This window comes from Morone saxatilis, unplaced genomic scaffold (assembly GCF_004916995.1).
Source record: "Morone saxatilis isolate NCDOM2014 unplaced genomic scaffold, NCSU_SB_2.0 Contig12, whole genome shotgun sequence".
NCBI lineage: Eukaryota > Metazoa > Chordata > Actinopteri > Moronidae > Morone > Morone saxatilis.
This window is the reverse complement of record NW_023339674.1, coordinates 23,311,035-23,336,141: the sequence shown is the minus strand read 5'-3', so window position 1 is coordinate 23,336,141 and position 25,107 is coordinate 23,311,035. Positions and strand designations below refer to the sequence as shown.

Genomic DNA, 25,107 nt, shown 5'->3' with positions numbered 1-25,107 from the left:
GAAATCTTCTTACTTAGTTACTTTCCATACTTGTTGAAGGAAAACCTACAAACACAGTACTAAAGTGATGAAACAGTGCTCAGTGAATAAATCCCCATAATGGATAAGTTAGGATTTCAGTGCATTTTGTTCTCCAGTGGTGGAAAGTAACTAAGTACATTTACTCCAGTAGTGCAACTTATAGGTACTTCTACTTTACTTGAGAGTTTCTATTACTTCATACCTCTATTCCACTACATTTCAGAGGCAAATATTGCTCTTCCAAATCTATCTCTTAGTTACAGTTACTTTACAGATCACTGGTTTTCATACAAAACATATAAAATATTCCACATTGTTGTTGAATATAAGTAAGTTGGCCCTTTCCTGCTCAGTTATGTGATGTGTTGGGCTGGTATGATTGTAGAAGTTGGAGGAGTCCTTGCTTCACTCTGACGGCAGCTCAGGAGAGAGGAATCTGACACTACGAGGTGATGGAGAGGAGTCCAGTATCGCGCCTACACCCGTTTCCACCCGCATCCGCCAGATCATCACCCGCAACCTGGCGGAGCAGCCAGCTGGTATGGAAGAGAGCTTTAATTGAAATGCACAGACAAAAGCAGTGATCACAATCACTACAAACAATTCTTCTGCTTTGCTAGATCATGTTATCATGATAGCACAAGTGGTAAGATTGACACTTCTGCACGCATGATCTGTTTCCTAATCCCAGGTGAGAGCTCTGAGGTCAGCGAGCTGGAGGAGAGCAGGGCCCTGAGGGAGCAGCTGTCTCCCGGCCAGATGGACCGTGACCAGCCGCTAGTCAAGCAGGCCAGTCTCACAGACAGGGTAGGAGTGACACAGGGCAGCAGCGCATTCTCAGGTCAAGGTCAACCTCTGGAACATTATTTACACTTTTAGCATTCGTTGTAACCATGCTATTCTGGCAGAACATTTATTCTATAATGGAAAGTAAATAAAAAATGATATAACAAAGCAAATGGGACGCACAGGTGATATCACCTTCAGTAGGTAAGTACATCTGATACACATTATCCTCTATTTATTCTTGATTTTACCAGCAATACACAAGAAATGTAGCCTTTTTGTGATCATCATAATCACAGTCTCGACATGCATAACCACGATGTGCTAAGTAGCTGACACATTGTTTAGAATGTCAGATGTTTACACAAATCTTACAGGAGTTGGAGATTTGTCAAATTTTGTTTGGAGATGAGATCAAGAAGGTCAGTCACACTGGAGCATTGACAGCAAAAGAGCTACACACGTTTGAAATGGAATATGGTTACGGTAAACATCAGTGTACCACCACTCTTTCCAGCAGGGAAAGCCTTCTGGGGCTGAGCAAACAAACAGTGTGGGAAGGTTATAACAGCTTTGCATGTACTGTAGTGAAAACTGAGTTGGAAAAATGTCGGAATACACATGTACAGGCTCGTGACTGAATTAATTTTACTTGGCACATATTTTATGTCAGACATCTTTGTTTAACTGCTGTAGAATTGCAGTTTACATATTACAGTAAGTACTCTTTGAGCATCCATTGTGCGTGTGTGTGTGTGTGCGTGTGTGGATGCATGTGCGTGTGTGTATGTGTTTGTAAGAGTAAATAAGAGAGGGGAGTGTGGTTCATGAAGGGTTTCCTTGTGGTCTGTTCAGGTAGACTCAGACCCCCTGTGCTCACGAGGACCGGCGTCTCCCTTCATAGCCCCCCCATGGTTGCCCCTCCATGTAGTGGCTGCTGTTTTTGGGGGGAAATTGTGAAGGTCACTGGCCTCCTCCCTTGAGACTGCTGAAGAAAAAGCTCATTTTTCGTGTTGCACAAAGCAGCCATTTGTGATAACACTACACTCATTCTGCTGCTTAAATCTAATGAACTCCCACTGCTTGCCTTACTCTTGGAACTTATTTTAAAACCGAGGCTATAAATATAACTTAATTAGCTTGGCAGGTATATATAGCATATTTATTTTGTTGATATTTTTAGATGTGTGAAAAGGCATTAAACAGAAGGAAACATATGCAAGTGTTGATGCTCACACCACTGAGTAGCAATTTGAAGGGCGGAGGGGTTCAGGTTTAGCAAGAGACCTACCCTTTTTTTACAAAGATCAGAGAAATTATAACTGTAAACACAGCTGAATGTTTTATGCAGTGGTGTCTCACAAGGCAAGAGGTTCATTACAGGACTCGTGTTGTGACTTGTCTTAAGGCTCCTGCCTCTCCTTACTTTTTTCCCTGCAGAACAGCATGATTGTTTGGCAGCTTTGCTGTGATGTGATGTTAATGCAGCGTGATAATCAATGCCCTAGAGCCAAATTCACTGCCTTGGCTGTGGCATCCATGTGGAGTTAACATTTAGGCCAAGAATCTTACCTGCATATGGCTTTCTCCCTCAACATTTACTGCAGAAGGGATCATATTACTGAATTTATCATATAGTATGATTCAATTTGCCAGTATATGTTGGGGCCCATATCAGTATGCCTTACCTGCTCTTTGGAAAGCGGCCAGACACTTTCAAATCTCAGTAGGTAACAGTAGGGTTGAGCATTTTTGTATAGATATTTCCCTTTGGTGGTATCATATGATGATGATGTAAAATCTAATTGTTGAAATTAATAATTAAACAAAAAGACTAATTTAGTTACGATTAGGGTTAGTTTTTCTTGTCAACTTTCTCCTATGTGCTAGGCCATCATCTCAATGACTAAAAACATCTTAAAGGACCAGTGTGTAGGATTTAGTGGCATCAAGTGGTGAAGTTGCAGATTGACTAATTGAACACCACTCACGTCTGTATTTGACAACGTGGGAATGGGAAGGGACTGTGAAGTGTGTAGGAGAAACTATGATGGCCAAAATAAATGAAGGCCCTATCTGCAGCCAGTTCTTGGTTTGTCCATTCTGGGCTACTGTAGACAAATGGCGGTTCAACATAGCGGATTCCATAGGAGACCTGCAGGATCTGTATATAAAAATGGCTCATTCCTATATTCAAGTGATTATACACTAATTAAAATATACCTATAATATTATACGTTCCATTTCTGCCAATAGATCCTTTAAATGTTACACACTGGATTTTATGGTAACTTAGGTAGCTAATTACATGACTTCGTTAGTTTAGCTAGCTAGTGACCAGCGTTTTGCTAATATTAGCTATTAACTTAAGTGACTTAAGTGTAATTTATTTGCTTTTATCTTTTACCCATCTTTAAAATTTGGTTGTCTTTTCAACATAGCCTAGCACATAATAATATAACAATATTTAAGGATAGGAAAAGGAAAGGATAAAGTTGATCGTTGTTCTGACGGACGATTGGCACTTAGGAAGGATCAATTCTGCACTCATTCTGTCGAGGATAAGCAAACAAAGCCAGCTGCAGTACCCTGTCCCCAGAGCAGTTTTTGGTTGCATGTGTTGCTGAAAAGCACTCAGCATGGTGGGGACCAGGTATCACAGTGCACATACAGTAACAGCCATCTTACAGTTGCAGCTCACAGCTGGAGTATGCCCTCCTGTCAGTTCCAAGGGTCAAACAACCAGCCCTTGTAATTACTTACAGGCCAAATTGCTCTATGCCTTTTGTGATCAGGTTGATACTAGGTGACCAGCCATTTTTCATTTCAGTTTGTCAGGCATGGGATGGACCAACCCAAAGAAACCTTAAAGCCAGCAGCAGGAAGGTGTAAAGGTCCAGTGTGTAACATTTAGGAGAATGTATTGTCGAAATGGAATATAATATTCATAGGTATGTTTTCATTAGTGTACAATCACCAAAGACTCACAATGAGTTTTAGAACGTTGCAGGGGAAAATTGCAGCGGTGTGAACTTGCCCCACTCAGCTTGTCAATTCTCCAGTGGCTGGTTTTTAGAACATAAAACAATCTGTTTCAACAGCCAATAAGCACAAAGCAAAGTCAGCTGATCAAGTCAGTTACAAACTCATCTGGTTGAAATGGCAGTTTGGATGGAGAAAAGAGGATCACTATGTCAGTTTGTTTAAGGAACAGCCATGTCTGTATGACACAAGCCTTAAAATGTTTTCTACATCAGTAAATCAGCACATTTGGTGACAAGGGAGTGTCCACTCCTTGCTTCACTTCTTCTTCTCAAATGTGATCTAATGTGTTGATTAGTGAGCTTTAGAGGTACTGGTAGTGGCTGATTGTTTTTTTTTTACTTTGGGCAGAGACTGTTTTCCCTGTTTCCAGTCTTTGTGCTAAGCTAAGCTAACTGGCTGTTGGTTATCTCTTCATATTTATTTTTATATTTACTGTACAGATTATTTTCTTATCTAACTCTTGGCAAGAGAGCTAATAAGAATATTTCCCAAAATGTTTACTCTTCCTTTAAAGTATTTTGTTTTTCAGTTTGAAACAAGGTTGTCCCCTTTGACACTTCTTCTTGGAAGATGAAATATGATGCCCAACTACCAAAAGTTTCTTTCTGAAATCCATCTGATGCTCATAGTCTCAGAATGAATCAGGCCCACCATTGAAGGAGGACCATACTTAGATGTCCCAAATTCTAATTCTTCCTGAGCTTTCCTTAAGTCTCTTGACCTGACAGAGGACCATTAACGCAATGCTGGTGAAGTCACACCTGGACTCTGAAAGCCTTCCTCTGTGTCTCTGTTAAGTCATTCAGCGTGATCTCTGGTGACCCCAGAAAATTGCACCTGAACCAGGATAGCCCCTGACCCAGTTTGTGAGTTGGATGGCCTCAGGAGGTTGGAGAATTCGGGGTCGGGGTGATTTCTGAACCCTCTGTGTTGCTTTTGGAGCCTTGCCAGTGTGCCTTTTCTCAGACATAGACATCCATCCCCTACTGCCTGAACACTTAGCGAGTGGCTGCACAATACTGCAGTGTGGCAGTGAGTTGGATAAAGATAAACTCTTGCTGAATGATTCCTGACACCAACTGCCATTTGCGAGCGCCCTCTGAAATCTTGAATCCCCTGGGTCTCTGCATAAAAACTCTGTCAAACATAGTTGAAGCAGATAGAAGAGAAGAAGTCTGTTTTGAGGGATTGTGTTACTGTCCCCTTTTACCCTGCTACCCCTCTCTGTTTCAAGTTTGTTTTTCCTGCTGGCACAAACCCTTTAATTCCGGCTGCAGTTTGAATGGAACACTGCCAAAAAGCCTGACTATCATGAAATTGTAAAAATTAATTGCCTTCCCCAGAGAAAATATGCTTAAAAGCCCATCCCAGTGCTCAATTTCTGATGAAAGTATTCCATTAAACCTTTTCAGCATTTGACATTAGGCTACTCACGTTACCTGACTTTAAAGTCAAACATTAAGCGCACTTTTCAGATCTTTTTCACATGTCAAGACTGCCTGCTCAGATGTGAAGTTGAACTGACTGAGTGGGGTTTCTGTGTGTGTAGGCTTTGTACAGCGTTGTCCTTGCTGGGGGGCGTTGTGTTAAGTGCTGCAAGGCCAGCCACATGCTTGTGAGTACACAGCATGTATTATTAGTTTGGCTGTATTTACACAGATCACTTGTGTCCCCTGTATGCCATCACAGCAGCTGTCCCCATAACCAAAAAGTTCACCCCATGGTAACACACTCAGCAGCTCTCCCTCCTCACTTCCATTCTCCCTGTTTGTTATCCCACATTGTGTAATTACCGTCAGTGATGATACATAAACAGCTTTCACAATCAGCTGGGGCTCTTTCACGGAGTCAGCACTCAGGGGGTAATGTGAGGGGAAAGGGGAACGGGTATGTTGTTGAAGTAGGATAGTAAGTTTTTTGGGCAGCTTGGGGGCGATGGACATCCGCTCCAGCTGTGTTTAGGAATCTGACAGATAGTGCACTCCATTAATTCCCTTTATTAAGCCTCTGGGCCCAGGCCAAGCCAGGGAAAACGATTGCAGCTGTAACCCTTCACATGCTGGCTGGACTGCGTACTGATGGCCAGATTTTGTCCTGAGTAAGTCAGAGATAGAAAGAAAGAGGGACTGAGGATGTGGACTAGTTGCTGCATATGCCTGAAAATGTATCTCTGTATAGATGAACAGAAGTGAATCCACAATGCCTGTGTAATATAGTGAGAGAGGAAAAAATGACTTCTGAATTTCTAAGATATTTTACAAAACCCTGTTAAAACATTAGATAAACTGGTGAGTTATCAGATCTCCAAATGTTGTGACATTAGGTCAGTGAGAGAATATTGTGATCATAACTTGGTAACTGAAATGGATTGGATCTTGATCTACCACATGAGCAAGGCAGCAAGTTTTGGCCCAAACACCAAAGCCTTCACAAGGGCCTTGAAAATGATTCTCTTGTTGCTTGTTGGCAGATGAATCAAAGCAAGATTATCCCTTGATGTTGTTTGAAATATTTATCAAAAGAGACAATACAAGGAGTGGCACAAATCATAAATATCAAGAAATATAAAAAGCTAATTCAAAGCACATTTTAAGAGGCTGAAAAATCTTTTACTTTGGAAACATAAGCAGGGCTCAAGAAACAGATACTTGGTAATGAAAAAAAAAGAAAAGGAACCATAGCAACCATATGGAGGCATAAAACATACCATGACAAAAAGGCTGTTTTTGTATAAATTGAATCTTGAACATTATTGCAAAATGGCAGTAGATGACCTCAAAGAGTCAGGCTACATTGGGATTAGGCTCAGCCCACTTTAGGGGGCCGCGGAGGCTGCTCGAGAGTGATTGTACTCTAAGGCAGATCGTAAATAGCAAGGGTGTTCAGTGAGCACACTTCTGGGCCCCCAGTAAGCCCTGTAAGCCCCTGAGTTAGGGCAGATGGAGGACTGGGATTACTCGCTTCTCTCTTTTGCCTTTTTACAGTCACCAATGGATGGGCGTGTTGTGAAGAACAATGAGTTCAAGCTAACTTGGAGATGAGGGTGATGAGATTAAATGATGCAAGCAGAGCAAAGGAGTAAATGGTGGGGGGGGGGTCTCCACAACAGACTGCTATGCGCCCACTTGGGAGCTTCTTGCACGGAGCATGGCTAATCTAGAGCAGCCCCCGGCCTCCTGCTTTACAGCTGACCGGGGAGAAACAATAAAAAAGCGTCCCCTCAGTAGTGTGTGAAGCAGGGGCGAGGCGCTGGCAAGAAGCCCACACACTGCAGTTATGTATGAAATGTATGAAAAAGTGTAAACAACCCTCCTCATACGGGCAGGGCGGGGTTCTGTACCAGTTGCTAGGGATACCTGGTCACTGAGTGCACAGGAAGGTAGGGAGGGCGTAGTCAACAGCAGTGACAGTTGATGGAAGTAACTACACATAGACATAGGGGCAAATTGTGACATACAAATGTGCAACCTTTTTGTACTTTGCATGACCTTACAGCTCTAGGGAGGTGGGAATGTCTCTGCAATATGTGTTTTCTTTTATTTTAGTTTCCCATAGTTCAGAAAACACAAGAAGTCAAGCTCAAGATGAGAAAAGTTACAGCTCTATTCCAGACTAGGTTGTGACATGACATTGCCCTTCCTGACGGCTTGCAGCTCCAGAAACCCAACTAATTTTATTTGTTTATTTTTTGGTTTGGGGATCAACGCTGTTAAAGGTGCCCTTTGGGAGTTTTCTTTCAAGCAAACAAAATTATGTTTACATTCAATGCAACGCACCAAAACATATTGTGTGTATCCTTGAAGCCTGACAGACATGTTGAATGCATTTCCGTCCTCGTAAAACGTTTACAAAGCTGATATTACAATTATTTTAAATGACTGTTTACTGGCTAGCAGTCTTCTGTGTTTCCTCTGTTGGTGCATTGCTACGCCTCTCTGTGATTTACCGCCGGCAACTGTTGATTACCAGACTAGTGTGAAACTGGCGGCAGGACTGTGTATCGCGCCAGCCGGGTGCTCGTGTATGTGCATGCACTCGAGCAAACAAAACAGGGACTCACTCATACAAAATATTGCTCCACAACACTTTTAAAGTATAATATCATTTATCTGAATCCTGTATTATTGCATAATCATAAAACTATTAGTAACGTTTATATTGTGATCACTTGGTGTATTTTTACAGAGAGGTTATAGTGGTGGGTGGTCAACTTGGTCCCATTTCTCAGTTTTGCACCAGCAGCATCCATATATGGGTTAATTTCGGCTATTGTGTTGACTGTGCTCCCTCTGGGGCAGAGTCTTATCACTGGCAAATATGTGGAAATCACTGATTAGGTTTGTGTTTTGATGAGTTACAGTGGTGTAGTACACTGTGGTCTCAGTTGTACTCCAGTCCCCTTCCCCAAAGTTGTAAAGAGACCCCTCTATAAAGCTCCACATGTAGATTGTGCTCAAGTGCTGTAATAAACCTTGTGTGCTATGGCCATGTATTCTAGGTGTATTTATAAAGTACATGCTTGTTAGTATGTCAGTGTTATTGATATAGTTGTGCCAAAATACTTGAAAAGATGCATAATCACTAATGCTTCACGCACAGCTGTTTCCAGGAGTCCCTTTAAACACAGCTGCTGCAGTTTTGTGTGTTTCAAACACTCCGCCCATGTTGTTCCTCCCTTCTCAGTCCCTAAAGCTGTCACCTCAACAACGGGCAGTAAAAGAAGCTTTTGTGCTCTCCTGGTCCTTGGAGAAAAACACCAAAAGCACAGAGCCAAGTGCATGATCGCCGTTAGCGTGGTTTGTAGTATAAAATTCTGAAAAGGGCATTTGAAAATGTGTTAATAATGGTGGCAAAGTGGCTGGGTTCAGTGTTGAACAGTGAGACTATTGTCTTGGCTCTCTTGGAGCCTGCTGGAGAGATTAACCACCCAGAGAAGAGATGAGGTACAGAAGAGAGGTGGGAGGGAGTGGGTCGCAGGGTTGATTTGAAGGGCTTGGATGGTGGTTTGGAGTGTGTTGCAGGGAGGGCGCTCCCTCGCTCTCGCTCTCTTCCTCTCTTTTTAAATGAGAAGTCGGCAAGGGCAGCTGGAGGCACGCAGTGTGTTGTAGTGCTCTAGGGCCATGTGGTTTGTATTAGTGAGGACAGGGTGTCTGGCACCAGCATAGAGAGTGGGTGGTGCAGAGGGAGTTTAGGTTGTGTGAGGTTGAGAGGTTACAGGACATTTGGATTTCAGATATGGGAGAGGATATGAGATTCCACAATGAGAAAGACCAGTACATTTGTATATCTTGCACTCGACAGATACAGCCATCATGCATAAACAATATACTTACATACTGTACTTGGATATTCCATAGACTGACAGTAATACTATAACCCCTCACCCCATATTTAAGTCTAGCCACTGTTTGTCCAACCCTCACGCTGAATTAATACTGATTGTCTCCAGATTGGTGTAGTCAATCAAATGTTGACTATTACAGGGTTTCTGTTCTTGTGGGGAACATACTATGCACATATTCAATCTCATCAGTATTGATATCATTAAATCATGTGATGACAGTAATTACCACTCAAGAGTGCTGTATTGTAAGATGTTCTTTTTGGCCTATACCCCTCTGTCCAAATACCCTATGGAAAGCTCCCATGCATTAACTTTATTTTTTTCACAAACACAACCCACAGTGAACTGTTTAAAAACTGCTGAATGACTCGTCTGAATGCAAACTTATCCTTCACCCTGTGGATGGTGCAATAGACATACGGTTCAGAATAATGCAGCCCAGTACAGCAACAGCCAAAAAATGGCAGTAAAACAGAAAACAGAAAACAGAATACAAGCTTGCAGGCCTGTTGCAATGGATCTCATTAGACTATACAAATGTATCTTACTCATAACAGTGCAGAGAACATGTGTACTGTGTATTGTAATGTGCAATATCCTGTCACATTGTCAAACTCGTTAAAGCGCATTTGTTACCACTCCATCCAGCTTGATCAGATGCTGATGCTGCAGTCAGCAGTGGATTCAGACCAGGACAGTGTATCACCAGGATCCCTGCAATTGCAGAACAAGGAGAGAGCTTACAGGCAAAAACTGAGGGTCTACCAGGAGGCCCAGCAGAGACAAGCCCAACTTGTTCAGAAGCTGCAAACCAAGGTAAACAGAAATGGTCACTATTCTTAAATTGTAATGAAATGAAAAATGTAAAAAGGTTCCTTTGGCTTTAACTGTGCACCTTTTGTTTGTTGTATACGAGGTTCTACAGTACAAGAAGAGGTGTGGGGAACTGGAAGAGCAGGTGCTGGAGAAGACCTCTGAGTCTGAGAAGATGAGATTGTTGGTATGTCAAGACTGTAGCATCACCTTCAAGGATCAGTGTTGCTTAGATATACTGTAAATATTCAAGTCTTAAGTCTAAAGGGCCTGCTAGGGTCCTCTAGAGGCCATCTACTGACATTGCCCTGTTAGCATTAAACCCTCAATAAGCTGGGGTAGTGTAGTCCAATAGATAGATTCTTTCTGCTGACAAAGAGGATGGTGGCAGGGTGGTAAAATTATTATTTATTATCATTATTGCCTAACACAGTATGTTACAATATTTACAAAAATATTCTAAATTGTGTTAAAGGATTGAACTCGTGTTTTTTGTTCAAGTAGTTATAATTGGTTCAGACATGAGTACTATAAACCATTATATATCCAAGAATTATGTTGCAATACAATTCTATCCTTTATGTTCATTTGTTCGAATCCAGTTGTTTATACAAGCAATGAAAGGCATTTTAACAACCAGCAAAGGAATCATGCGGAAATGAAAAGTAAAACATGTCCTGAATACGATTTTATTCAAAAGTATTTAGTTCATCCAAATATTATTCTTGGCTGAGTGGCCTCCACCGAGAATTTGGATTAGCAGATTTCCACCATAATTATGTTGCTTTATACATATTAGGTACCTGCAAATTACTACTGCTAGCATATACTGGAGTGTTATCAGGATGCCAGCAGTGGTGGTGTGTATGTGTTTGTGTGCGTGTTCAGCTGCAGGCCCACCTGGACTCAGCCCAGCGTCAGCAGCGGGCAGAGCAGGATCTCAATATGGTAATGAGGAATAAGACTGCTCAGCTCGAGGAGGAGCAGAAGAGGTGAGTGATGGGCACCATGCTGTAAAGGTAGTCAGGTCCAATACAGAAACTTGTAAGGCTTCTGTACTCGTAAGTTATAAATATTATGGACTGCAGAAAGTTTGGAATCCAGAAATCAGACAACCTACAGCAGCAGGGAGTCTCTATCTGGGCGCAGACTTAGAGCAGTAAATTCATGGATAAGCCTGTAAGAAATTTGCTCCCGTTTTTCTTCCTCTGTTTCTTGTTCAGAAGCAGAAATCAAAAGACATAGACATATTTCTGTGAAATGCGTGGAGCAGAGATATTCCCAGCATTTCCTTGAGCTTTCCTGCTGTTTTCCCCTGCCCCTGCTGCAGGGCGAAGGCAGAACCTGCCCTTGGCAGATAATCTCAGCATCCAGTTTGTCAGGGAAAATTAGTGGTACTATTGGCTCTCTTCTCTAAAGCATTTTAACGATGCTTCACATTAAGTATGGGCCAACCTCTGCAGCTGAGGCCAGGTTTTAATGCCCTATGATTTATGCAGTTATGGAACTTTATTTGAAATGCCCTTGGCAGAAGCTTTGCCAGGACCTGATAATTTTTACTAAAATATCACTCACTGTAGAGTTACCAAGCTCTATCCACTTAAGCACTTTTTAATGTAAATGTAGTGTAGAGATTAAGTCTCCAATCCATTTATATGTTTTTGCTTATTATTGCGATTACTGATCCCTTTTTTCCTATGTCTCAGTTCCCTTTCAACACAATATCATCCCATACATGCAAACATGGGTTTGGCTTCCCCTCAGACCAAACCTAACCAAACATAGCAGTGTGGCATGCTTTACTGTAACAGGGTGTGTGTTTAGTGTGAGAATGATGTAAACATTTTTGTAAATGACTATACAAGCAGATCTGGTTGAAATTAAATCTAAGTTGACACAGACGTTATAAAACTGTCACACATGTTCACCCTGTAAGTGTGGTTGGCAAGGGTGGATCTAAAAGCTGCAGATGTAAGAGTGAAATGCTGGCCATGTGAATGTGATGAAGTTTGGGTGCTGTGGAGGGGTTACAGGAGGGTGTCGTGACAGTTGTTTGTCAGGGGAGAAGTCCAAAATGTCCTCTCAGTGTCACAGCGCTTGTTATTTACAGGTGTGCCAGCCTCAGCCAAGTCAACTCTATGCTGCGGGAACAACTGGAGCAGGCAGGCACTGTCAACCATGGACTGACAGAGAGCTTGTGGAAGGCTCGTGGAGACGTGGAGTTGTGTGATACCCGTCTGCGCAGAGAGCAAGAGGTGAGAAAAACCACAAAAATGAAGTGCTTGAGTCAGAAAATCAACAGGGAAAGCTCAAGTTTATCCCTTTCTGCACATAGATTGTGCAATTAAACTCCTGTTGAGTTCACATGGGGTAGGAATTCCATTCATAGCCAGTTTTGTCAATTCATTCTCATTCCCTGTTCGTTTCACTGCTATGATTTTTGAGTTGTTGTTTCCTGTGAAAACATTCCAACTGCTGAGGGGGAGGAAAATTTTGTGCAAACAATCTGGCGTTCGTGCTGTAAATGGGCTACATCTGTTGATTCAGGGAAATCCAATTATTTGTATGTGTGCCAGTGTGCCAGAGCCCAGGAGTTCCAGCATTGCATCTGTTTGGGATCACAATAAAATGAGAGGTGCCATCATTTGCTGTAAGCAACCCCTGCCACCCACCCTCCAGTCTCTAGACCCCTTGTTGTCTGCTTCCCTCTGCAGACGTGCGCCTCCCGGCTGAGCCGCGAACAGGCTCGTGTCAGAGCACTATGGCGCCAGGCCGCTTCCCTGCGGAGCACTTTCACCCAGCTAAGGACTTTCACTGACAGGTGAGTGTGGCACACTGCCAGAATCCCTCCAGCGACTCAGGATTCCACAAGACCCCCACCTCTCTTGTGTCTCACACTCACGACTGCAACCACAATCCATCTCTCTCAGCCAAGGATCAAAGTGGAACAGGTCAACAGGGTCGCCTGTCTCCCTGCTTATTGTCCTCACTGGGGGCACCGATGGCTTAAGGTGTCTAGCCTCACTGTTGAAATCATCCATCAGGACAAAGCTTGAGCTCTATAAGACATGGCTTATATCATGTTGAACCACTGTGAGCACTATTGAAGAGTAATTTGCTTTAATAATGATTGCTCAGCTCATAGACAGCTGTGATCATGTCAGAGGCTGTACTGTAACTTAAACTGAACACACTTCAAAGTGAGCCCTGATCCCAGAGCTTAACCACTACAGACATCCTTCCCTTTCAAACAGAAACAGGCAGTTTTTTAATTAGACTAATGGCTCACAACTGTATGAACAAAAACAGCATGTCATATTTTCTTACCCTTTTGGATCTTTCATATTCATTCTATAAATCTCAATGCACATTATTCTGTTCACCAGGACTCTGTCCGATATGCGCGGGGAGTGTGTCTCTGCCAGCCGGCAGCTGCATGTTGCCTGCATGAACTTAGAGGCCAAAGTAACGCAGGAGAGCACCTCTAGTGGTGTGGAGACGTCAGCACTGGAGAGGCAGCTGAAAGACAAGTTGAAAGAAGCCATGCAGCTTCAGGGTCGCTGGGATGCAGAGAAAGTCGAACTTAACTCGAGGTAAAGTCATCTCCAAATCCATCTGGGCCTGTTTTTCTTAAAGAGTTTGTTTCATGTCTTTTGAAATTGACACAAGACATAGCTTTAAACTGCATTTGATGCTGGTTTCAGTGATAACACATTGAAGCAACTAAGAAAACCCTCAATTTATCTCTCAACAGTTGATACATTTTTCTCCATGACTTTGGGTCTCTATAACTACTAATGTAAGTTCAATTGTTCAATTAAGAACATTTTAGGTCTTAAGTTGTCTCTTCCTGATCCCACCTCAGCTCAACTGACTGACAGCACAAACCCTACGCCCATATTTTTCTACAGTCTCTCGATTGATCTAGCTGTCCAGCACTGTCAGGAATAAAAAGACATCAAAAATTCTTGGCCTGAGGTCACCTATAGCACAATCGTTTGATCAATTTCAAAATTTACATTCTTCCTATGATTGAAAGGAATGCCAAATTTAATCCCTTAGATGGAACCCCAGAACTTTACATAGGCTTTGATCATTAAAATCCTGCCCATCAAGCCATTTCTCTTGTTCTGATACAGAAGAATTAAGTCTTTTGTACCATCTCCTTTGCACTTCAGTCAGAAGACTGCAGGAATGTCAGTGCCTTTGTGTTCTGGATCTTAGCTGGCTTTTGATCTTATCAAAAGTCATTGTTAATCCCATGATTCTGTGCAGAGAATATGATAGTGTTGATGGTGTACTAGAGGAGGTGGACATGCCAGTCTTGTTTCTTCAACGTCTCAGGGAACTGTGTGTTTATGATTTTATTTTCTGTCCATTTACGTGCATTTTGATCTATGCAGAATCCTGGAACTGACTGACACGGTGAAGTACCTCCGCAGCCAGAGCAGTGAGAAGGATGCCAGCCTCAACACCATGCAGATCAGTCTGGACAGGATGGTGGGACCTTGGGAATCATGATTGGGAGGTGGCAGATAGAGGGGTGGTTAAGGGGACTAAACTGCCTATAGTCTGGACCTTAGGCTTGATAAACTCCACGACTTCCTTGTCTAGAAGGCTGCCATCTGGGGAATGTCAGGCTTGCTCTATGTGTACTGCTTATCTGACCATAATGGTTTCCTGCTCAGGAGACGAGGAGAACAGAGGATAAAGCAGAGATGGAGGTCCTCCACACAGAGATCCAAGCCCTCCAAAAGATTTTATGCCACATCCAGCAGGTCAGAACAAACGCACTGAGCTACATCATGCATTCGGTTAGCACATAAGAAGTTTAATGTTTTTCGTTCTTCATTATACCTGCTGTGTTCAGTTGGTTGGCAGCGAGGGTGATAGCAGCGGATCTGAAAGTGTGTCCTCCTCGCCTCTTCATGGCCGGTCTCCTCTGAGGAACACTACCCTGATGGCTGTGCAGAGTGCTCTCTCCAAGCACCAAAAACAAACACAGGTCCAATAAAAACTGCTCTTTCCTTCTTGTAGATGTTTTAGGACAGTGGCTCCCAATCTGAGGGTAGGAACGGCTCAAGAGGTCCCAAAAGAAATCTAAGAGATCCCAAAGAAAATATATATATACATTTCCAAATTATTATTTTTTTCTATTTTTGCCTTTTTTCTTGTAAAATACAGTTTTTTCAACTCTCCAGGCACGTAAAGTCCTACAGCTGAGACAATCTGAAAAGGAAAAGTCATTCTGTGGTTGAACTGCTCATGTATACACTAATGTCATAACCCCTTAACGACTGGTCACAAGTAGATATAGCCTAATTTTAAGAGGTCAGAAGCCAAAAATGTTGGGAACCACTGTTTTACTGTTTTATACAGATAATATATATAACACTTTGTCATGACATTTCACCCAAGTTTCTCTGCCTACACCCACACACAAACACCGCACCCGTGTTCAAACCACAGGACCTGCATGGGCGTCTGGATGCCGCTCTGGAGCAAGTGGACACACTGCGGGATCACCTGCAGGAGAGGGACGCTGAGAGGAGAGAGCTGGAGCAGAGTATCCAGGAAGTAAGGAGGGAAAGTCAGGAGGCTAAAAAAGCTCTGGAGGAAAGCCTCAGAGACAGCAACAGATATCACTGCTCTCTGGAGCTCATCTCCAGGTACTTCCTGATCCTGCAGTTACCCGTTTCCTGGACTGTGTCGATGCTTCAAGACTGTAGATTAAAAAGAATTGTATTGTTTTTCATATTTGCTAGACTTTGTTTTGTTATTTGTGAAATTGCCATTAGGACTAAATGTTGTTTTTGGAAAAATACAAATGTTATAATGATTATGATGATGATGACAAATATTATAGTTTGGTTTTGTGTTTAATTAGGCAGATAATTTTCATTAAACATCTCCAAAAACAATATTTATGCAACATTATACAAGAAGTAAAGAAGAAAACCAAGTGTTCTAATAATTATGATGTAGATAATCATTGTGCAGCAACTGACCTCAGCATACTCTCTCTCTTTCTTTTCCTCTGCCTCTCTCTACCTCTGTGCCTCACAGCGAGAAAGGCAGCTTGGAGAAGCTGCTGTCAGAGGTGCAGCAGGAGGTGGACTCCCAGAGTGCTGAGCTGGAGGTACTGCGGGGCTCATCGCTGGAGCTCCAGAGACAGCGGGACCTCCTGAGGCAGCAGAGGGAGGATCTGGAGATGCAGCTGTCACGCCAGCGCACAGAGGCCCAAAGAGGGTACAGCATGAGCAAGGCAGAATGACCGTTACACAACACACACACACCCCGTCACCCGTGATTGTTTTCAAGCTCCGTTTGTTTAGAGTTCAGATCAGTAACACATGTCATTCTCCGGCCGGCAATTCACCCAGATGACATTTGGATGAAAATGTAAATGATTTACATTGCATTACTGCACTCATGCAAGAAGAAAACGTCTTTTTTTCCTCTTTTTGAGGCTTTCTTTTGCTTAAAAAAATTTGATTAGCTGAGAATTGGAGCAGGACATGCAATACAGCAAAAAAGTAACTCCCTCAGTGTTATGGCCTTTGGCACCAACATTTCTTCATCTTTCAAAGTGGAGATGGATTACTGTTAAGGGATTTTGTTTATATAAATAATCTGCATGTGTGTGAGACAAAGAAACAGCATGAGAGAGTCACGTATGTGTTACATTTTGTGTTGCAGCGAGAGGAGTCTGGAGGAGCTTGAAGGGAAGCACTCAGATCTTCGTAGGGAGCTTGTGACAGTAAAGGAGGCTCTGAGTCAAATCACCCTGCAGAAGGAGGTGCTGGAGGATGATAAGGCCAGCCTCGCTCTGGCTCTCAGCAAGGTAAACTGCTTTGTTCTGCACCAGGTAGCCTGATCTGTATTACTAGATTCTCACTAGGGGGTTTAAATCCTCCTAATATTTGTGATTCACTCCACAGATGGAGTCCCAGAGTGCTGCACATGAGTTAGCCCTCACCAAACTGCAGAACCAAGAGGCTGCTCTAAAAGACTCTCTTGCCAAAATGGCTGCCCTGAGCGAAGGCTTAGCCAAAGACAAGGTGGAACTCAATCGTATTCTGCTGCAGGTCAGTAGCTGCGCAGTTTGCCCTGTACATTGATGGAAGGCAGAGTTGAACAGAACAGATGTGAAATATTTCTGTTTCCCCTTCCAGACGGAAGGTGAGAAGGCAGAGCTTGCTGAACGTAGACGGGAAGCTGAAGTAGAACGGGCAGCGGCCAGGGAGGATACAGCACGGGTGCAACAGGAGATGATGAATCTGCTTGCTGAGAAACAAGCCCTGGAGAGCTCCCGCAGCCACTTGCAGGATCTCTGCCAGAAGCTAGAAGCTGAGCTGAGCCTGCTGCAGAAGGAGAACGCTCAGGCCCTGGAGCAGCACTCCCAGGTCAGAGGCCCCTGGCCATTTACACACTTCAGCCTCTATCCTCCCAGCTCCCACCACCTGGGAGAACTGTGTTGATGTTATTAATGGCTTTCAGCAGGTTTGTTTAGCATGTTGTCACATTAAAATGTATTGGAGGTACTGGACACATCTGCCATGGTTTTATCTGTCAAATGGGATATGGAGAGCAGTTTGAGCTACACTCTGTTTTATGAGCAACTTGGGAAATAACAAGCAGGGGATGAACAAATGTGAACTGGAAAAGATAAATAGATAGACATCTAATATCCAGTGGGGGTTCGTGAAAGACCCAATAAATTAACACCTAAAGTGTTCCCACTCTCCCCTTAGCAGATCCAGAATTCGCTATTTCGTCCCCTAAAGAATGAAAGGAATCCTCCCCTATTTTGTTATCTGTTCTGAATGTGAAACTAGGATATCCGTGTTGATCTCAGCTAGAATATAACAAACCTAAACAATTTGACAAATTCCATCCAAACATTTTTAGATAGCTTATCTGTGAAAATAAATCAGCCGTGTATAAAACAAGCCCTGGTGTGGCCTCCATCGTGCTAAGCTCATGTTTCATCCCCTTATTGGGCACCACTCACATCCATAACATTGATGTAATTCATCCACTTTAATATTTACCTAAGGAGAGGCTGAAAGACATCATGTGCTAATATTTAGTTAGTGTGAGTTCATTTTAGTTTGGTTTAAAATCAAATTACAATGATTGTTGCTTTTCAAACAATCCGTTGCAGTGAAATATTAGAAGTTGCAGGGGCCCGTTATAGACTCAAACATTGTGTGACGGTGTGCTAGTGTGTTAGTGCCTTGAAGGCACAGTTTATCAGGGAAATACCATTTTGAGATCCGAAAGTTAATAGTTAACATTTATTTCTGTTTCAGAATACAGCTTTAACATTATTTGGCTCCAGGAGAATAACCCATGGACAGTTTGAACGTTTTGGGAAATAAGCTCATTAGCTTTCTTGCTCAGTGTTAGATGAAAAGATTAATACCACTTCCATGTCAGTAAGCTAAATATTAAGCAGAAGTTTAGCTTGGTTAGTTTAGTTTAGCATAAAATACTGGTAGATAGGGGGAAACAGCTAGCCTTATGCTGTCCAAAGTTTTTAAAAAAAATCTGCCTACCAGCAGCTCTAAAGCTCACTAATTAACACGTCATACCTCATTTGTTTAATTTGCACACAAACAGTAACGTAAAGATGAGGCTGTGGTTTTATGAGGGGTTTACGTGCTGGAATTGTTTCTTGGCTAAGCCGGTGGAGTCCTATTGTGATGGGGAGGTTGCCAGGCAAGCAGTGGAGACATCAGAAAGGCAAAAAATTGGTTGTACACGTAACCCGTCATTAAACTGCAACATGTCGTTTTTACACGTTGATTTTTGTAAACAAATAAGATATAACATGCTGATAGGCTGATTTGCCTTTGGGCAGAGCCAGGCAAATTTTATTCTGCTTGCTTCTAGTCTTCATGCTAAGCTAAGCTAATCGCCTGCTGGCTCTGGCTTTATATTTAGTGTACAGACATAAAAGTAGTATCAATATGTGTATTTCACAAAATTTTGAGATATTACATAAAATGACTCCAGTTGATTGTGAATGCCTCAAATAATGTTTCACATGTGCAAACCTATGTTTGGATTTAAGTGTCATTTCCATTTTAAATTGGCCGCTGAATTCAGTGCATTTCTACAGTGAAAGATGAATCCCAGGACAATCCTCTCCTCAGTACTTTCATACAACAATCTGTTGTTGGAGTTTTAATAAATGCTGATTAAAATTCTACATCAACTGCACATGTTCCCAGTTCATTATTTTTGTTGCTAGATAGAGGTCCTGTGGTGTGTCAAAGTGATTTAAGTAGTAACCGGGAAAAAATCATAACCCCACTAATCATTTTTGTTTTGCTTCAGGCAGTGCATTTGTTATGGCCTTGCAATTACTATACACTGTCATGAATCACTTAAAGTTTGTTTAATTTATGCTTCATAACAGCAAAAAAAAGGGGTACTGAGAGTTCAATATTAGTTCATGAAATGTGGCTGCATTAAGTGTAGAGGTTGGGTTCATTCTCAATCCAACAGATACACATTACCAACCATAACGTAACTGTTAATATAGGAGTTCCTTCTGCTGCACACACTCCTACTCATGAAAAATGTGTTCCACAGTTATGGCAATACAGCTATGAAGTGTGTATGTTGTAGTTTGAATGCATATGATGATTTAGCGTATACTCCTTTTTTGCCTGCTTGAAGCAACAAGTATAAATTAATTGCTTGATGGTATTTTTTTATTTGTGTATATCGGTCTCCAGGTCAACAGGCAGATGCAGACTGTGTCAGAGGAGCTTTGTGCGTGCAGGAAGGAGCTTGAGACACAGACCACAGCCCTAAAGAGAGCTACCCATGACAGGGAGGAGCTGGCCAAGGACAAGGCTGCTCTGGACGTCAAGCTAAACTCCGCTGACCGAAACGCCTGTGGTCTCACGCAGGAGTTGGGTGCACTTAGGTCTGAGTGTGTTTGTGCATGTGTGTGTGTGTTTGTTTGTGTGGTTTGACCTCTAAAATGTTTTGGGACCAATTTTAGTTTTAAAACCAGTTTTCCCAGTTTGTTTTTTTAGAGTTGCATTCAGCACAAGCTACAGTAAATTGTTTCTCTCTTCATCGGTTAAGGTCAGGGTCACGGTTGGGTTTAGGGACGTATCGGTTATGGTTAGGTTAAGAGTGTAAGGAATGAATGTAAGTCAGTCTCCTCAAAGGCATCATAAACAACCCAGTGTGTGTGTGTGTGTGTGTGTGTGTGTATGTATGTGTCAGGCCAACTGCCAATGTGTATTTAAGGTCATTTTAACTTTTTAAGCAAATTTTACTTTCTAAAGTGCAGCCAGTCACATGTAACAAGAGTCTTTAAGTAACATGGTTTTATTTGGAAACTTTGCTCATGATGGATCATTGGATTTTATGACCTTCTACACCTAGTGGTTCAAAGGTCTTTTTTCAGAGCTCCAACCACTTTACCGCTGTGTTCCAGAGCAGAGAAGGAGTCCCTGGAGACGGCTCTGTTTGAGAGCCAGGAGCTTGCCTCGTCTCTGGAGGCCGAGTGCACCAGGATGGCGGGGGAGAGGCGCAGCTTGCTCCTGGCTAACGAGGCCTTGACGCGTGAGTAGCCCCCTCCCTCAGAGACCTCACTGTCCTCTGTGCCAAGCCCCCTGGCCATGAAGCCTTTCCAACAGCCCACTAGAGATCCATATTTCAGCTGTGAGCTCTGCAACAGCTGGGCTGCAGGATCACTGGAGCTGCTTTCTCAGCTGACCAGGGTCCCACCAGTCCGCACAAACACACATGGATCAGATAAGTGGTGTTAGGCTAGCATGTTCCACATAAAGACATGCATGAGTATCCCCGGTAATTGTAAATAAAATCTTGCTGATCCTGATCTGTCTAATATATGAGTGGAATTCTGATAGAGATTGCATGCATCTGTGCAGGTGATGGTGCTCGGATGCGTGTGGATGCTGAGCGCCAGTCTGCACTAGCTGAGCGAGAGCGGAGTCAGTTGGAGGAGAAGCTGGCCCATGTAGAGAGGAATGCCCTGCTGACCCTGAACAGCAAAGCGCGAATTCACAGAGAGCAGCTTGAAGCTGAGCGCCGACAAAAGGTACAGTAAGACTTGTGTAGTTATGTTGGCTGGACAAATTTAAAATTGGATGATCTGTTAACTCATCAGGGGTGTGTGTGTTTGGTGGTTGCCAGGAGCAGCAGTATGCAGACCTGATGGTTCAGCGGGAGCAGTCTGAGGAGCAGCTGCGCAGACAGTGTGAGGAGCTGCATGTGCAAAGCCAGAAGGAGCTGCAGCAGGTGCAAGAGGAGCTGACAAGGCTGCAGCAGGACTTCAACCAAAGCCTCCTGCAGGCTGAGAGTGAAAAGCAGCAGGTGTGTGAGCTGCTTTAAGTTTGTTATGGTTTTTTAGATTATTTATGAACCTTAAAATGTTCCCATCCTTAGATCTGTCAGTTAACAGTGTGTGTCCATCAAAAGCCATAGCCATTAAATGACCCTGACCTCTCAGTCTGTTGTGACCAGGCTTTATCCCAGAAGGAGGCGGAGAAGGCAGCCCTTATGGAGAAGCTGGCCGCCATGCAGCAGGACTTGGCCACAGCAGGCATGGAGCTTGAGCGCATGCAGAGAGAGGCAATTAGCAAACAGGAGCAGGATAAGGTAAAATACTGTATGGTTGGGTCAGATAGGCTCTGGTCCCTTTTCTTGTTCTTTACATTTAACTCTGTGTTCCAGAATGCAAGGGCTGTCCTTCAGTCTGAGCTGAAAGACTTGCAGGCTCAATTTGAAGAGTCCTTGAACTCCCATGACAATATCAAGAAGAGTCTAACTGAGCAGGTCAGAGAGTTGAACCAACACAGAGAACACACACAACAGGAGGTAAGAACCTTTCAAAAACATTTATTTTCTGCCTTTCTTTTTAACATAAAAAACATGCTTGTCTCTTTAGTGGTACCACTGAATAATAATATCTGTTGCTATGATGACTCATACAGGACTAATGTCGAGCTTAAGTCAATGTTAGGATGTAGACATGGACAGGGAAATATAAACAAATCATAGAATATATAGGGTGGATGTCACCAGAGGTGGTTTGTACAGTAGGATCATAGAAATGGATAGGAAATTACAGGCCTGTTTGGCTTGGCATAGGATGGGAGACCACGGATCTGCCTCTAGTGTGAGGGGGAGTTTGCACCAATTAGTCCTAGTGTGAGGGAGAGCCATTTACCATAGGCCGCTGTTGACGTTGGCCGATGCCACAGAGCTTTACTAGCATCAGGGTGCCATCAGGTGCAGAGCACGCAGGGCCAAATCCTACAAGAAGAGGTGGTGTCCACTCTTAAAGACTCCCGCTCAGCACTCGCTCTCTGAGTCTTTTTTTTCCTGTCAGCTCCACTGGAGGAAAATTTAGTTGCATTGACCTTAATATAAACATAAAAACGCAATTAGAGACTATAATTCTGGCCCGGTGACACACCTCTCCGAGCCAAATGAGAGCCGTAAATCTCATCTCTTGGGGTTGCTTGAGGTCAGGATTCCAGGCACGGGGTCGATGGGCGTTTTAGTGAAATAACAAGCTCACAGTCACCTCATTAAGATGTAACTGCAGAGTTGTAAGGGCCTCACCATGCCTTGATTTAAAAGCTTGGTTTCCCTGGAAAAGGGAATTGTTTATGTGTGGGACTTTTTGGTTTCAATAAAAAAGCTAAATGAGGATCATCCTGTCTTCCCTCTGTCTCCTTAGTCTTGTCAAAGTATAGTGAATGAGGCTGTATGGAGCCAGAGCAGAAAGAGTTTTGAGGTTTGGACAGCCCTCCCTACCATATATCAAGTCAAGCCTCAGCGACACTGTCATATTTGGCCGCCACCCCTGCTCGTTTCCTTGTTTGATTATTTTCACTCATCCCATCTCAGGATTCTCATGTCAGCCAGTGACAAAGCAGGAGTGAGAGTGTGTGACAGAGATCTAGTGAGCAAGCAAGGGGAGAGAGGGAGAAAGGGATGGGGGGAGGATACGGTCCCTGGTACCATAATATGAAATCAAAGTTTGAGTTAGCCCCTTGTGTAAATAAGCCAGTGGGGGAGTGTTTATTTTTTCCCTAGCAGCAGCGAGAGGCTGGCTCCACTGGGACTCCAGGTCCCCCTCTCCCATCCACATAACACAACACTGCTGCCCTCATATTCTCTGCCCCTCTCTTCCATCACCCCCCTCAAAATAATCAGATAAAATAAAGTATAATTGGCCAGATCAGCACGGGCTTGTTTTTTCTCACATTAGAGTTTATGAGAAAGAACCATCTTGTGTGGCCTCTGAGCATAACACTCCTCCTCATTCTGCTCCTCGCCCCCCCTCTCCTCTCCCACCACCTCTGGGGGGGCTGGCTGCTGTTTATCATGTTGCTCTCTGTGGATCCTTTACGCTGCAAGCCACAGTAAGGAGATGGGGAGAGACAGCACCTGGCTACAGGCCCAACTGGCTCATATCCATGCCCAGATAAGCTCTGTCCTCCCTATTTCTCTCACTACACACATGTTGCAGTAAAACAGAATATAGGTCATACAGTATCTTGAGAGTGTACACATACCACTTAAAATAGGAGATGTTAAGGCTTAGCTTTCAAACATTAAAGCCCTACTGCATTATCTGATCCAAAGTCAGTATTACTTTATGAAGAAATACTGTATGTATGGACTTGTATGCTGAAGGAGTTTTCCTATTTGATTTTGATGATTATGTACATGTTTGAGCTTTTGATGTACTGTAGGTAACATCCTAATAGATGTTTTGAGAATATATAGACTTCTGTGTGTGTTGGGTTATTGAATTTATACTGAAAACCATTTATATTAAGACAAGTTTTTAAAGAAGTTGAAGGCAGATTTGTCTTTTGTAAGTCCTTTGAACTTATATCACCAAATAAATTCTAGATTGGGTTGACAGCCAATCAAGAAACCAGGAACAAGAAACAAATGTGGGCGTTTATCTATTAACCTTATGAATAAGAGGTTTAGTCTTTATCTATAAGACCTCCTAATTTACCCTATTTGATGTACCATTTCTTTCACTCTCCATAATGTGGACATGAAGTTAGAAGGCCTTCGTCAGCAGCTGCAGGAGGCAGAGGATGGACTTATTAAAGTGCAAAGGGAGCTGATTGAGGCTCACAGAGAGCTCCAGGAGTGTGCCCAGGATCGGGACAAGCAAAGAAAAGAAGCTCTGGACCTGAGAAGGCTCTTGGGTGATGAGACCAGAGAGAAAGAGGCCATCCAAGCCTCTAACCAGGAACTAAGAGCTTTCGTCAAAAGAGCAGAGAGTGACAACAGCAGGTACAGCTGTCACATGGAACTGCAGGTTTCCCGTGACTTCAGTTGTGATCTTTTAGCAGCAATGGGTATTATTCATGTTTTCTGTCTTGTTAACTTTAAACATATCTTAACAAGTTTGAGGCGAGCTGTGGAGGAGAGGGAGCAGAAAGTGGCCGTCTTAGAGGATTGTAAGAGCTCGATGCACCAGGAGGCAACCACTCTACGGAGCAGTATGAGAGAGCTGGAGAAGTCTCGCCTGCAGGCACGCAGAGAGCTACAGGAGCTGCGCAGACAGGTGAGAGATTATTGACTTAACTGCTTTCCATCTGATTTATTTTAAATAAAGCATTACCTTCAAGTAGTATGTGCTATGTTAACATGAGCAGGTAAAGGTCCTCGAAGGCGAGAACGGCCGGCAGAAACAGGAGCTGCGAGAGCTGCAAGCCCGGGTATGTCAGGAGGAGCAGAAGGAGGAGGAGGCACGTCGTGAGGCTTTCACTCTCAAGCAGAGAGTGCTGGAGTGCGAGGCTGGCAGAGAAGCAGCGCTGAATGAGGTAGAAGGCTTCCGGGACTTAGTCCGTTAACAACATGTTAGAGCAAACATTCCACCTTTGCATACATACTTGAAGAATACATGCTGTACTAATGCAGAGACAGAGAATGTGAACCATAACACTGTATATTCTACTGTAACAGAAATGGGCTGTCTGGAGTTTTACTTCAAAATCTAAATATGATTATGACAATACTTTATTAAAGAAAAATCTATTTCATTAGTACCAGAAATTAAAAAAACT

General features: G+C 43.1%; 1 protein-coding gene across 1 annotated transcript in view; it reads left to right on the top strand.

The window, feature by feature from the left end:
* The window catches only part of crocc2 (ciliary rootlet coiled-coil, rootletin family member 2), a 32,312-nt gene that overhangs the window by 945 nt on the left and 6,260 nt on the right, over positions 1 to 25,107 (top strand). Inside the window, exons 2-26 of the mRNA XM_035654145.1 lie at positions 407 to 560; positions 713 to 828; positions 9,845 to 10,012; positions 10,113 to 10,196; positions 10,898 to 11,001; positions 12,120 to 12,264; positions 12,724 to 12,830; positions 13,396 to 13,602; positions 14,413 to 14,509; positions 14,698 to 14,787; positions 14,880 to 15,014; positions 15,479 to 15,678; positions 16,076 to 16,258; positions 16,709 to 16,853; positions 16,951 to 17,097; positions 17,185 to 17,415; positions 19,759 to 19,952; positions 20,475 to 20,602; positions 20,932 to 21,101; positions 21,197 to 21,376; positions 21,527 to 21,661; positions 21,737 to 21,880; positions 24,093 to 24,331; positions 24,446 to 24,605; positions 24,697 to 24,864. Of these exons, the coding sequence (XP_035510038.1) occupies positions 407 to 560; positions 713 to 828; positions 9,845 to 10,012; positions 10,113 to 10,196; positions 10,898 to 11,001; positions 12,120 to 12,264; positions 12,724 to 12,830; positions 13,396 to 13,602; positions 14,413 to 14,509; positions 14,698 to 14,787; positions 14,880 to 15,014; positions 15,479 to 15,678; positions 16,076 to 16,258; positions 16,709 to 16,853; positions 16,951 to 17,097; positions 17,185 to 17,415; positions 19,759 to 19,952; positions 20,475 to 20,602; positions 20,932 to 21,101; positions 21,197 to 21,376; positions 21,527 to 21,661; positions 21,737 to 21,880; positions 24,093 to 24,331; positions 24,446 to 24,605; positions 24,697 to 24,864 (3,831 nt within the window). The remainder of the gene's footprint in view (positions 1 to 406; positions 561 to 712; positions 829 to 9,844; positions 10,013 to 10,112; positions 10,197 to 10,897; positions 11,002 to 12,119; positions 12,265 to 12,723; positions 12,831 to 13,395; positions 13,603 to 14,412; positions 14,510 to 14,697; positions 14,788 to 14,879; positions 15,015 to 15,478; positions 15,679 to 16,075; positions 16,259 to 16,708; positions 16,854 to 16,950; positions 17,098 to 17,184; positions 17,416 to 19,758; positions 19,953 to 20,474; positions 20,603 to 20,931; positions 21,102 to 21,196; positions 21,377 to 21,526; positions 21,662 to 21,736; positions 21,881 to 24,092; positions 24,332 to 24,445; positions 24,606 to 24,696; positions 24,865 to 25,107) is intronic.